The 14,620-nt window shown below is 42.4% G+C and overlaps 2 protein-coding genes across 7 annotated transcripts in view; one reads left to right on the top strand and one right to left on the bottom strand.

Annotated features, from left to right (window-relative positions):
* The window catches only part of Hacl1 (2-hydroxyacyl-CoA lyase 1), a 43,410-nt gene extending 31,188 nt beyond the window's left edge, over positions 1 to 12,222 (bottom strand). For all 6 annotated transcript variants that reach the window (XR_008720714.1, XR_008720713.1, XM_055612218.1 and 3 more), the window contains exons 1-6: positions 11,952 to 12,222; positions 11,655 to 11,759; positions 7,378 to 7,418; positions 5,764 to 5,844; positions 3,626 to 3,698; positions 30 to 107 (exon numbers count right to left, since the gene is read on the bottom strand). Coding sequence is in view for 4 of the 6 variants with exons in the window: in XM_055612218.1 (XP_055468193.1) it covers positions 30 to 107; positions 3,626 to 3,698; positions 5,764 to 5,844; positions 7,378 to 7,418; positions 11,655 to 11,759; positions 11,952 to 12,041 (468 nt within the window). In the remaining 2 variants the exon portion in view is untranslated. The remainder of the gene's footprint in view (positions 1 to 29; positions 108 to 3,625; positions 3,699 to 5,763; positions 5,845 to 7,377; positions 7,419 to 11,654; positions 11,760 to 11,951) is intronic.
* Positions 12,209 to 14,620, top strand: part of Btd (biotinidase) — a 31,621-nt gene continuing 29,209 nt past the window's right edge. The window contains exon 1 of the mRNA XM_055612222.1: positions 12,209 to 12,288. The gene's annotated coding sequence lies outside the window, so the exon portion shown is untranslated. The remainder of the gene's footprint in view (positions 12,289 to 14,620) is intronic.

The following is a 14,620-nucleotide window of genomic DNA, read 5'->3' on the forward strand; positions in this document are numbered from 1 at the left end:
CCCAGAAGAGCTTTTCAGTGACACTGTACCTTCTCAATTACGAAAGGAATACGCTCTATGCTGCTTGGCCGGGCAGAGAACTTGCTGTATAATCTGCAAGCTTCAACCTATGCAGAACATGAAAATCATTTGAGTTCAGCTCACAATCATACTGCTCACTTAAAGGAAGACAATGTTTACGTCATTGCTTCTTATTACATTTACAGGCAAGATTTGAAAAGTGCCTTTTGCTTTTGTGGGTTTTTTGTTTTTTGTTTTTTTTTTTTTGAGATCATCTCAAAAAACATTCAGATCACAATCAAATTTCTTCCTCAGGATGATTCTAGAAACAATTCAAAACAACACACTATTTCCATTTCTCAGGTTGGCAAAAATGAAGGTAACACCCAGCACGTGCCACATGCCACAACCTAGGAGGCCAGGCGCTCGTTAACTGCTGGAGAGTGCACACAGAAGGGAAGCCAACAGACCTTTCACCCAGTATAAACGAGCAGCATGAACCAGCGGGTGCCCTCGAGGACTATGTAGTCATACGCTTGGGCTACTGTGCTGTTGCTGTGCTGCCAGGAACATGGCAGCTGAGAGCCCTCTGCCTCTGCACTGTCTAGGGTACTCTGAGAAATGTGGAGAAGCTTCCTTCTCAGACCCTTCAGTATGAAGTCTATGGAAAGACGACAGCCCCAGTCACACAGGCTTGCCAGAACCAAGGCCACCCTTCTTATGTTCATGTCCTCCAGCTTTAATAACTTCCAATATGAAAAGGACATTCGGTTTTTAAGTCAAACTGTGTTTTAATTTTTATTTTAATCTAATGCACTGTTATTATTTTTAGGAAAATATACTTTAACAGTTGGCATTAATGCCATGCTACCTGCTTCCCATCAATATAATTCTTATGGTAACTTCAATTTTTCTTTAAAAATGTTTATACTCATTTATTTCCTCTCTATATGTGGTGGTCTCCATGAAATTGGCCCCCATAGGCCCATAGGGAGTGGCACAGTTAGGAGGTGTGGCCTAGTTAGAGGAAGTGTGTCATAGGGAGTGGGCTTTGATATGTCAGAGGCTCAAGCCAGGCCCAGTGTAACTTTCTTTTCCTGCTGCCTGAGGATCCAGATTAAAACTCTCAGCTCCCCCTCTAGCTCCACGTCTGCCTGCATGTCGCCAGGCTTCCCGCCATGACGATCATGGACTAAACCTCTGAACTGAGGCAGCCCCGGTTAAATGCTTTCCTTTACAAGAGTTTCCCAGGTCATGGTGTTCTTCACAGCAATAGATACCTTAACTATACGTGTATGTGGAGTGAAGAGATGATAAGACAAACTGTGAGAACTGAGCCTCCTTCTACCATGTGGGTTCTGAGCACTAAAGCCAGGCTGTCGGGCTTGATGGCAAGTGCCCTTCCTCACTGTGCTATCCTGCCTACCCAAAATTTTTGTTTTGCTTTGAGATGGGGTCTTGCTAGCCTAAGATAGTATCAAATTGATGATCTTCCGGCCTCAGCCTCCTAACTGTTGGGAATACTGGTGTGTGCCACCGCACCCATGTCTGTTTCTAAATTTCCTCTCAATTACTTACCAATTCTATTTTTCTGGGTATATGAGCACCATTTAAACACTGTTGTTACTCTACACTTAACCAATAAAACTTTGTTTTTCAAGACTCTAAAGACATAATTTTCCCATTAAGTTATATGAAAGTGTAGTATTTTTCAGTAGTTTATTATATAAAATTTCATATGAAACCTTGGGTATGGCTCAGTTGTAGAGAATCTGCCTAGCATGTGTAGCTCCAATGCATTCATGTTAAGTGTCACTCACTCTCCCGTATTTGTATTCAGTAACTATTTTTTTATTTATTTAATTCTGTGTATACAAGTGTTTTGCTGCATATATGTATGTGCACCATGTATGTGTCTGGTGCCTGTGAAGATCAGAAAAGAACGTCAGACCCCCTGGAACTAAAGTCTTGGATGGCTGTGAGTCCACTGTGTGGGTGCTGGGAACCAAACCCGGGCCCTCTGCAAGTACAAGTGCTCTTAACTGCTGAACCATCTCTTCAGCTCTCTGCAAATTATTTTTGAAGCTGCAACATTTTGTTGACAAATTTATTTTTTTCAACTTTTCAAGTACTTTCTTTTCTCCTAAAATAAAAATAAATGTATACCAAGTCTAATAATTTTAAAAAGAAATTTTTTCTTTTAACTATTTCTGCAAAGGAGAAGGATATATCTGCAGGCCATTTCAATTCATACATCTTTCTTACTATGTGGAGGACTTTGCAATTTCAGATTAAAAATCAGGTCACTTTTGGAGGGACTAGAGAGGAGGCTCAAGGCAAACAGCACTCACTGCTCTTCCAGAGGACCTGAGTTTGGTTCCTAGCACTCGTCAGGTAGGTCACAGCCCTCTGTAACTCCAGCTCCAGGGGTCTGACATCTCTGGTCTCCATGGGCACCTGGACTTAAATGCACATACTCATATGCACAAACCTACACACACACATACACACACGTACACGTAATTAGCAATAATAAAACAGATCTGTTTTAGGGACTAGAGAGATGGCTCAGTGGCTAAGAGCACTCGTTGCTCTTCCAGAGGACCCAGATTAGATTCTTATCACCCACAGGGTAGAATGCAGCCACCTGTGACTCAGTTTCAGGGGATCTGACGCCCCCTTCTGGCCTTCACAAGCACTATACTTGTGGCAAAGTACCGATATAAATAAATAAAATGAAAAAGTTTAAATCGTGTCACTGCTGAGATACTTCTTTAGATCTTTTTGATTCTGTCCATGTGTTTGTGCATTTGAGTGCAGTGCCCAGAGGAGCCAGAGGGGGGCGTCAGATGCACTCGCACCTCTGCCAGAACAGCTTAACCGCTGACCCGTCTCTCCAGCCCCTAAGCCTTCTCTTAACACAACCTGACACAGTCTTGCTCAGGAAATAACCTTGCACACTTGTTGCAATTTTTCCTTTTTGTTGTTTCCACTTTATAGATTAAAAACTTTTAATTACACTGATATAGATATGTTATATATGCAGTGTCATGTAGAGGTCAGAGAACAGCTTGTGGAAATCGGTCTCTCTCTTATCACGTGTGTTCAGGCTTGGAGATAAGTGTCTTTACCCCCTTTATCTTGCCTGCAATACAGATTTATTTTATTTTTTTACATATTTTATAAATTGTGTTTGTGCTAATTAGGTGTTTTGGGGTTTTGTTTTGTTTTGTTTTGCCAACTTGGCATAAGCTAGAGTTATTTGGAAAGAAGACTCTCAATTGAGAAAATACCTCAGTCAGATTTCCTATAGGCAAGTCTATAGGGCATTTTCTTCATTAATAATGGATTTGGGTGAGCCCAGCCTACACTCCCCTGGGCCCCGTCACCCTGGGCAGGTGGTCCTGAACTGGATAAGAAAGCAGGCTGAGTAAGCCAATACGCCGTAAGGAGCAGGGCCTCTGCATCAGTCTCGGCCTGACTTTCCCGGATGAGGAAATAAACCCTTTCCTCCCTAAGCTGCTTTTAGTCGTAGTGTTTCATCACAGCAACAGAAACCCCACCTGAGATACTGTTTTTGCTTTCAGTGGTACTTAATTGTTGCTTGGATGCTAGGGGCGGATACCTGAGGAAACTCCTGGAAGGCACCCATTGTTTCTTGATTTCTTTCAGAAGAACCACCAATCACAATCAAGGGCCTGATATAAGAATAAAAAAAACATTATTACAAATGAGAATATATAAAACATTCAACAGTGTCCAATGTACAACAAACAGTAGTTGTGGGTGATTCGAGAGAGAACAGACACACAGAGAAAACCACATCTTCCTTGAAAAACCGGACATTAAAAAAAATGTAAGAGCCAATCTGATGTGAGAAATACTGTCCCCAAATTCACAAATATGGATAATGGAAAGCAGCGGTTCTCAACCTGTGCCTTGTGACCCCTTTGGCAAACCTTTATCTTCAAAAATATTTACATTACAATTCATAACAGTAGCAAAATTACAGTTATGAAGTAGCAATAAAATGATTGTTATGCTTGGGGTGTCCACAACACGAGGAACTGTATTACGGAGCTGAAGGGTTATGAAGGTTGAAAAATACTGATGTAGATAGCAAATGCTTTTTCTTACAGCGCTCCACCGTCCCAGATGCTTACTCTTCCAAGTGTAATGACACAAAATGAATTTTATGCCTGTAGTATTTATTTCCGAGATGGAGAGAAGATGTTTTATATTTCCTAAGGAAATCTAAGGAAATGGCAAAATGAGTGGTAGTTCTCAATTTTATTTCTCAAAGAAATACTCATTTGAAGGCCAGGTGAGATGGCTTGTGGGTAAGTGCACTTGTTATCAATCCTGCTGGGGTGAGTTTGGCCCGGAAGGAAAGAACCTCTGGATTGTCCTGTTACCTCAACATGCCAGGTCACTTGCGTGCACACATGCACACAAAATATTAAAAAAAAAAAAAAAAAAGGAAAAAGAAAGGAAGGAAGGAGGGAGGGAAGGAAGAAATAAAGAAAGAAACTGTGAAAAGGATGGAAACATTCTTCATATTAAAAAAAGATTACATATGTTCTGAGTTGGTTAGAACAAAATCCCCTTCACCCTGCTATTACTGGTAAAGTAGCTGAGAAAAGGCTAAAGGTAAGAATGAAGAATAAGCATTAAATAGCTTATACTGCAAATTTTAACAAACATAAGAATATAAGTGTTTTACTACCCAGGCAGAGCACGATGAAGAATATACAGTTCTACATACTAAGCTAGGGTGAGAATAAACAACAGCTCTTAGCTACGTGTGGCCTACAAACCTATAATCCTAAATACCCAGGACTGAGGTAGGGGATCACAAAGTTCAAGGCCTGGTTGGGTTCAGGGAGTTCAAAGCCTCCTTAATGATATTCTCATTCTCTCTCTTTGTTTCTCTCTCTCTCTCTCTCTCTCTCACACACACACACACACACACACATACACACACTTTACATGCCTTTAATCCCAGTACTTAGGAGGCAGAGGCAGGCAGAACTCAAGGCCAGCCTGGTCTATAGAACAAGTTCCAGGACAGCCAGGGATACACAGAGAAGCCCCGTCTAGAAAAAAGGAGGAACAGAAAGAGGAAGAGGAAGTATCGGTAGTAGTAGTAAGTAGAAGTAGTACTAGGTAGTAGTACTAAGTAGAAATAGCAGTAAGTAGGAATAAGTAGCAGAATTATTCTAGACCAGCCTGGCCTATACAGCATGGTGAGGCCCCTGGTTCAATAATTAACAAATGTAAAAAGTACTTCATTTAAAACTACATGCATGCTCACATATACAAACACAGACACAGACTGAAACCGAAATGTTAACTGTTTCTCTCTTAGTAAAGGAGTTAATATTGTTTTTTCTTCTTGGCATTGAATGTATTTAGAGGATACTTTTGATGTCAAGCAAATTAACACTCATCATATTACAGTTACTTTTTTATGTTCCGTGAAAGTACCCCAAATCTACTCTCCCCGGAAAATTTCTAATATTCAGAACCAAAGTATTGACTATTGTCCTCGTGCTGCACATTGCTCAGGTTTGCGCCCTTTGCCCCACCTCCCGACCTCCAGCCCACTTCCCAGTATGAAGTTAAGTACCTTCTACTCTGTTTCTAAGTGTTGCCAAGTGGATTTTTGCTTTCCCCAACTCCTTCCACCCTAGAGCAGTTTTCCTTGGTTAAATTATGCAAAGGTACATTAAGAAATGTTTTTAACAAGGATGGTTTAATTACCAGCAATTCACGTTTGCATTTGCCATGCCACCCAAGGCGTGGATGAGACCCGGGCCAGAAACAGCAAGGCATACTCCTGGCCTAGAAGCAGGGCAGAGATTAGCAGCAGCAGATGAAACTTAAACAGCTGTAAAAGAAGAGGGCCAGGTGCCCGCTACCTCTGGTTGGAACAGACCAACTACCAATTCACATTATGTTAGGGTTTCCATGGAAACTTCTCAGTGGCCAAAGGAAAGACGTGTAGGTCTTTACAATAATTGGTAAACATCAGAAAAATCTTAATTAAAAAAGAGTGACATTAAGTTTCTTTTAAAACATAATGTACACTTTTACTTTCACATCGTATTTCACGAAACTTCCTATTTGGCTCTAATTACAGTTGAGTTAGAACAAGTTAACTGATTACAGAAGTAAATTTTGATGGGCCACATTTATTTTCTAGAAATTTTACAAATTTTCTTAACAAACAAATATAATGTACTATATCTTTGTGAGGAAAAATGATTCTAAATGTCTGGTTTTCCTCCAAATCTTTCTGAATTCTTTCTCTTGACGTAGCTTCCTGAGCCTCAAGCACTCGGTAATAAAGTATCCCTGTAGAGTTTAGCTTGGCACTTTACATTTGTAGCTTAAGAATCTTTCAGACTCAAACACAGTTTCCAGCAGAGAGTAAACTCTAGAACAGTCCCACCTCCCAGAATGCTTACAGTAGTCGTCATATTCCCTGTGGGGTTTGACATGACATGGACCCCACACACAGTCACTGAATACTTAACAATGTGGCCACTACAAATGAGAAGCCCTAGTGAGAATGTTACTTGTTTTGAATTAAATGTAAATAGCTACCCATTCCTAATGCTACAATACTAGACAGTACAGCTCTAAGGTTTTCAAAACAAAAACTTCAAAATTAACTTTTAGCTTGTGAAAATAATCATTGTTCCAGAGTCAATTAAAGCATCAATGACTGTAATTTAAATGCTTTCTAGGGTCAACCAAAAGATTAAACCATTGCTTACATGTGACATGCTCAAAGTAACAGAAGTAGTTCAGAGGCCAGTTTAGATGACCTAACTTTCCTCAGGCTCAAATTCAGAAGGTTCCCATTAAAAAGGAAGGATTGTTATAGCCTGCTTTTCTACCTTTCTTAGTATTTAATCACTAACTTCAATTTTAGAAAAAAAAAAAAAAAACTTACTAAAGCTTATATAAGTAGCAAAAAAGTATGGTACAAATTTTATCAGAGGTCTAAACTCTACCTAGAAAATATGTGAATGTAGAAAAAAGAAGAACATATGAAAAAAATTAACAGCTGTGAAATTATAACAATTTCAGTTTTTTTCCTTATATATTTTCTAGGTTTTCTAAAAGGGTTGTAAAAAGCATTACTTTTTAATAAAAATGAGGGGTAATTAGCTAACACAAGTAGACTGAAATATGCTCTAGCACCTTCATTCTGGAACTGAGACTTTTGTATGAAGTGGCCTGGGGAAGTTCTCATTTCTTATTAATCCTGTCTTCTGTAATCTTTTCAAGACAACTAAGCGTTCAGTTGAAACATATATTTCTACCCCAAACTCTCAATTTATTAAAATGAAGCCGGCTTTAGTTTACCTGCCCGTCAGGTATCCAACCGCAGAGGCAGCATAACAAGCCTACAAAGAAAGGACAGCCGGACTCAATGAGAGACATACTGGGTATAAATACAAGAAAGTCCATTATTAAAAGAGAATTTGAGCTGGGCATGGTGGGACACGCCTTTAATTCTAGCACATGGGAGGCAGAGGCATGCAGATCTCTGAGTTTGAGGCCAGCCTGGTTCCAGAAAAGCCAGGTCTAAACAGAGAAACTGTCTCAGACAGACAGAGAGAGAGAGAGAGAGAGAGAGAGAGAGAGAATTTACATAGTAAAGGATTTAATGTACTCATTTTTTATGAGCTGTGATAACCAGAAATTTCAAGGACTGGCTTAAGCATCTAGGTATCTAAATTTTAGTTTTTCAAGAAACTGTCATTACTATCTATGCTATTCATCTTACAACTGCTTAAGTATCTTTCAAATCAGTAGGAATGTCCTCTTTCTTATTGATCATGTATCTCTTTTCACTCCTCTCTGAAGGGCTAGGCTATTCCATTAGAGCCTGGTCTCACTACTCAGGCTGGCCTTCAATGTGTATGTAGCCTGTGATGATTCACACATCAGCCTTTCAAGTCCTGGCCGCTTTGATTTTTGTTTGTTTGTTTTGTTTTTCTCGGTATTGTTTCCTATTTCACTAATTTCTGCTTATGCATTAATTATTTAACTTCTTTCCTTGAGTTTGATTTGCTTTTCCTTTCCTAGTATCTTGAAAAATAAGATTGGTTTTAAATCTTTGCTAACAGATTTACTTCAACTATTTCATCTAAAAAGTATTTTAGCTATATCTTATGAATTATATTTGATAGTCATCATTTCATTATCATTTATTAAAAGTATTTTCTATTTCCCACTGTGATTTCTTCAATCCGTTTGCACATTAGGGTCTGTAATGATATCTGTACTTCCATTCCTCATCTGTGTTTTCTCTCTTATCCCTGATCAGTGTGCCTTGACGTTTTCGGATACTTATATGGACCTGTGAATGCTGCTTCCTCTTAAATGTGACCCTTTAGTTGTCTTCCTGTTACTGAGGTCACTTCCACATGGTCAGGTTACATATGGCTTACTGAGTGTTTTTAATTCCTACCAAGCAATCTGGAGAAACTTTCTTTGTGGCCAACATGGTTTTTGTTTGTTTTGTTTTGAGACAAGCTCTCACTCTGCTGGCCTTGACTGTGGCCCAGGCTGGCCCTGATTGTACCGGAAGCCTCTTAAGCCTCGTGAGCTCTGGGATACACTTGGAGGTCACCATGCCTGGACACTTTTCACTGAGTGTACACTTCATCCAGGTTATAAGGAAGACAGAAGCACTAGGTTAAAGACAGGTGCCCAGCAAAAAACGCTGAGTGCATTTAAAAATTATTCTTTGTCTAAACATGATAGTATTACTTGTCTTATCTTTAAAAATAATAGCAAATTGCATAAAATGTTTGCCAAAATTAGTATACTTATTTATATATATATATATATATATATATATATATATATATATATATATATTGAGAGTAACTGTCCATTTACAGCAATAAAATACAAAACATATACAAAAAGCATGCTTCTCTGGCATATGCCAAAAGTGGAGAAATAACAAATTTTTGTTGTTGTTTAGTTTGGTTTTGTTGCTGCTGTTGTTTTCAGACATAGGGTTTCTCTTTGTAGCTTTGGCTGTCCTAGAACTCACTCAGTAAAGCAGGCTAGCCCTGAACTCAGAGATCCACCTGCCTCTACCTCCAGGGTGCTGTGATTGAAGGCATGCACCAAATGACAAACTTTATTACCATTAAAAACAAAACAAAACAGAAAAGGCCTCTGCTTTCCTATCAAATCACACCCCCTCCCAAAGTATACACAGTTCTCAAGATGCTAAAGTCTGGAGTCAAAGGGCTCTGATTTTGATCCCAGTCCCCTACATTCTACTGTGTGACTTTGACAAATTACTCTGCACACTGACTTCATCATCTATAAAATCACTGTAATTCAGAGCACTGCTATGAGGATGAAATCAGTGATCTCAGACATGTAAAATACTTAGAATACAGTTAACTTCTTGACAATCTGCCTACTTTCTGGCCACATAAGTGTCTTGACTACTCTAGGAGCTGATGAATAATCAAGCAATACCCAAGCATACCTTTCCCTTTAGCACAAACATGCTCTTGAATTCTTCTGATCCATTTCACATACTCCTTTGAACAACCCATCATTAAACCCATCATCTTCCCTCCTAAACTGTTCTCCTCTCTTCAACCTCAGTGAGTAGAATTATCAATCAGTGATACGAGCCCCTAACCTAGAAATTATCTCTACAAGAGCTAGCCTTTTCCTTCCTCATGGGTAATGCCTACTCTTTCTTCATCTTTTGTGGGGATGCTTTCTCAGAAGACTTCTTTGTCTTTTTATTTAAATCTGTTGTTGCTCTACTAAGGAAATCAGAGCACCAGACATTTTGGGCAGTACCACTGAAATATAACCCGAACCCTTAGGGCCTCATCTGACTAGTCTGGCTCCAAACCTGAGATCTTCTGTTTCTCCTGAGTAGATACAGGGATTAGAGTTGTGTGCTGTGGATTTTCCATAACCATCCTCTGGCCTACCTATCCACCCTCACAGCTCGCCATGCCTCTAAGCTATACGGATGCAGCATGACCAGACAGTACCTCTTTGAGCAATCTTTCCTGCCGCAACAAAGAGAACCAGTTACCTCCTCCACACTACTATTCCTTCTATCCATTTCTTTTGTGAGGACCATTATTCTAGACTGTCTCTTTGTGTCTTAGCCCCACTTTCCCCGACTAATCAACTTGGAGTTTAACTGGAAACCTCATTTCTTCTTCAAGTCCCTCTCTTACACAACACAGGGCAAGCATATAGAACATACTCAGCATGTGTGTAATGCATGAAAAGGAAAGGGGAGGCAGACATACTGCCTCTAGAAAAGTAGTAAAATGCAGATCAACACTTATACTTTCTCATGCAGGTCAAACTGAAAGGTAGGTATACAGCTCAGCGGCAGAGCTCTTGCTTAATACGCACAAGGTCCTGGGTTCAATTCCCAGCTCTGAAAAAAAGAGGGGTAGAGAGGGGGATAAAAGTGTAAGGCTCACAAATCCAAGTTTTCATATTAAAAACACTCCCTCTACTCTTCAAACCTTGTCGGTAAGTGTCTTTCAGTTAGTAAACAATATAGTGAACGGCTATATCACGCAAAGACCTCGATCAAGTCAGCACTGGGAGGCACAAGAACAAATGAAATGCAACTGCACTGGAACTTGCAGCTGATGGAGAGAAAAGGTGGCAAGAGGGCACAAGAGCAGAGATCAAGGGCAGCCGTGGAGTGAAAACAGGACTCTGCCTCAGGTGGGCGGACACTATTACAAAATAGACTCTTGTTCTTGCCTAGGTATGAGTGCTTACAAATGTGGGGGGGGGGGGCGCACGTGTGCATGCGTGCGCCATCATGTGTGTGCCCAGGGAGGCCAGAAGAAGCCATTAGATCCTCTGGAGCTGGATCTAAGGTTGTGAGCCACCATGTAGGTTGTCAGAAACAAAATCACGGTCCCTAAAAAAGCAACAAGTGCTGTTAACTGCTGAGCTATTTCTCCAGGGCCAATTCTTGATTCTTTAAATACTTGTGTGTGTGTGTGTGTCCAGGGCAGAGGACAACATACGTCAGTCTATCTCCTTCATTCTTCCACGTGCGTCCAGGAGATTACACTCAGTTATCAGGCTTTGTAGCACCAGATTCATGATATTTCTGCGGGTATTGCTGAGAGAGGAAACACTACAAGTGGGTGTATAAAATGTCTGTTTTGCTTTTCCTACTTCCAGATAGGTCCCTGAAAGGGTTGGGGCATAACGCGGAGGGAAAGCACTGGACTGGGATTTGAGAGTCCTGAGTTCCAAGGATGGCATTACCATCGCTAATATCTTTCACCTTATGTAGCGTGAGTCCTGGCCTTCAGGCGTTTCTCCCACATCTCTCTGAGCTCTAGAACTCTCAGCCTTCCGGTCCTAACATGTGGACGCGGTAGAGCACACTACAGTAGAAGGCAGTGAGCACAGATCCTGAACTCAGAATGTCTGAGTTCAAAAGTCACCACCCATGACTCACGTGGGGGCACGTCTGATTTACTCTTTCTGCACCTCACTTTCTTGTGAAGTAGGATCAACAGCGGTGCGTGCAACGCTTGAGGAGTGATGGGCCGCCGTGCGCAGCGTATAGTTGCCATTCGGGTACCTGTGTCCACACTCACCGCTTGCTCGTTCCTCATCCCGATGTACTTGATGCCCAGTTCCTGGGCAGCAAGGGCGATTTCGGTCACGGGGATGCCTATGACTCCGAAAATGTACTCCACATCCTGGGGGGGAACAGAGGCATAAAAGCGGGTCACCAGGTGGCCCAGCCTTCCAGCCCCCCCCCCCCCAGGAGGTCCAAAGGAAGAACCACAGCACCCGCCCCCAACTCCTGGCCCTCCGTCTCCATGGCAACGCGTGCCCCCTCCCCGCGCCCGCTTCCGTAGAGCCTTTCGCTCCCGAGGGCTCCACCGTACTTGCGTCTTCAGGGCCTGGGCGATGACTTTAGCACCAGACACCTGCTCCCCGCTTCCGTCGCCAGCCTCTGCCGAGTTACTTCCCGACATCTTCCACCCCGAGTTACTTCAAGACTCTCTCACAGCCCCGAGCTCCACCAGCCCACCAAGCCTCCGAGCAGCCGCCCGCAGCCGGCGACTCCCGCTTCTGACTGACAGGAGGGCAGCCAACCGGTTTAAGCGAAGGGGCGAAGAGGCGGGACTAGGAGGCAGTCCCCGCGGAGGCGGCGATGTAGGCACGCCCACTCTCCAGCCGCTCCTTCCCCGACGAGCCCGAGGCCGCCGCCCGGGCCCACAGGTGAGACACCAGCCTCTGAGGCCGCCTGCCGTGCTTCCCTTCTGCGGTGCGGCCTCGGAGCAACCCGGCCCGAGCGCACCTCGAGGCTCGAGGCCGACCCTGCGGGGAGGGGGCGTGGCCCCCGCGCGCGTCTCCGCCCCGGGGCTTTAGCTCATCGGGGGAGGCTGCGCAAAGGCTTCTGGGACGCGGCTATCTTAGAGTCTGCAGTTTCAAAAAAAAAAAAAAAAAAAAAAAAAATGGCCTTTGGGTCGTGTTGTCTTGCTTCTGTGCCCTCTGGTTTCATAACCTTGTGGTTTTTGCACGCTACAGCATGTGCACCTTACGTAAGTCTGCGAGCAGAGGTGTTTTCTTTATCATAGATGATACCGTGCGTGCTCGTACCAAGAAAATGCTCTGGGCAGAGCATTTTTAACGTCACAGCTGTCCTGTTGTTTGCTATATTTTGATGTTATTCCAGTTGGGTATCACAAAGGTCTGTTAGAGCCATAAGCTAATAATTAATGTGTGATTGCTTAACTTTTACCAAAGTAATAGTGTTGGTTGTTTTCGACTTACAGGCTCAAGGGTAGCCATGTTTAATTCTGACAGTGTCCGCTGTATAGTCAGTTCATGGCTGCTTTCATCTATTCCTTTCTCAAAACAATCACCGGAAGAACTCTATGAAGTGCAAACCAAACTCTGATTGGAACAAATCACTGTAATTCAGATTAAGTGAGTTTTGTTTTTTTAAAGGATCAGCCTTTAACTCGGCAGTTTTGACCTTTAGCCGAGAGAAAAATCGCTGAACTGGTTCTTGCCTTCACCTTGCAGTTCAAGGTTCAGCATCACGTGCTTCCTTTGCCTGCAGTCATTCATTGGAAGTGGTGCAGGTGCTTCCTCCCAGGCCAAGAGTCATTTCTGCGCCATCCAGCTGCAATGGAAGGATCCCAGGAGCTGTGATTTATACAAAGTCCTCTGTGGAGTTTGAACATGTTAATCATGTTCTCTGTTATTTTCATTGGCATTGTGCTTGGAATTTTATTTGTTGGTGGTATTTTGTTGTTGAAGTTTGGCATTGCAGAGCCAGATATGGTGGTTTACACCTTTAATCCCAGTACTTGGGAGGCAGAGGAACATGGATCTCTGTGAGTTTGAGGCCGGCCTGGAATCTTCGTGAGTTTCAGGACAGATAGGCTATGTAGAGAGAACATGTCTCAAAAAAGGAAGGAAGAACGAAAGAAGGAAATAGAAAAAGGCTTTGACATTTATTACTCAAAGGAAAAAGAAATCTTTTTTTTTAAGTACTAGTAACTGAACCTAGGACCTGTGCATATCAGTCAAGTACTGTCCCACTGAACTGTATCTCCAGCCCTAAATTTTACCTTTCTTAAACAACGGAAGCCTAGGGGGTTAGAAAGATGGCTCAGTGGTTAAGAGTGGTAGCTGCTCTTCCAGAGGACCTGAGTTCCATTTCCAGCACCCACATGGTGTCTTACAACCATCTGTAATTCTATTCCAAGGAAAGTGGCCTCTTCTGGCCTCTGGGGGTACCAGGCACACACATAGCACACAGACGTACATGCAGGCTAAACAGCCATGCACATGAAGTAAAATAATGATAAAAAGTAAAGAAAGGCAGTATTGGTAGCATGCTTTCCAAAGAGCAAATCCAGTCTTCAGAGTCCACGGAGTGGCTGTTTAGAGATCTAGGTTTGAGATTATGAGGGGTGGCTTGACAACTTTCTTCAAGTGGGTGAAGATAACATCTAGGTAACCGGGTGATTTGGTAAGAGTTGTACTCAGGTGTGGTGGCGCTTGCCCATAATACCTGTATTCAAGAGTCCGAGGCAGGAGGATCACAAGTTTAAGTCCAGGGTGGGCCACAGAGAGAGACACTGTCTCAACAAGTTGCAGTATTAGACTTAGAGAAGATTAACTTTCAAAAGAAGGCAGCTTCTAAAGGCGTGGCTGCATAGACCCCCAAACTGTGGTTTTTATCTCAGTCATTCGTACTTAGGTACCCTTGTGCTCATTTTTGAGCACCGTCCTGGCTGTGAAAAAATAGTCCATGCTTTACCAAAATGTGTGCTTGGTTATGAAATAACCAACAAATCAGAGCTATGTGTTAGTCTACATTTTGCTGTGACAAATACCGTACTAAAAGCATGTCAGGGGAGGAAAAAGTTTATTTTTTCTTATACTTCCAAGTCACAGACCATCCTTGAGGGATGTTTGTCAGGGTAGGAGCCGTAGGGAACCGATTTGTTGGCTCGCTCTCTGGCTTTCTTCCAGACTCGTGCTTAACTAGCTTTCTCTTACAGCCCAGGACCATCAGCCTCATGGGCTAGGCCCC

Source organism: Psammomys obesus, unplaced genomic scaffold, assembly GCF_907164565.1.
Source record: "Psammomys obesus unplaced genomic scaffold, mPsaObe1.curated_primary_1811, whole genome shotgun sequence".
Taxonomy (NCBI): Eukaryota; Metazoa; Chordata; class Mammalia; order Rodentia; family Muridae; genus Psammomys; species Psammomys obesus.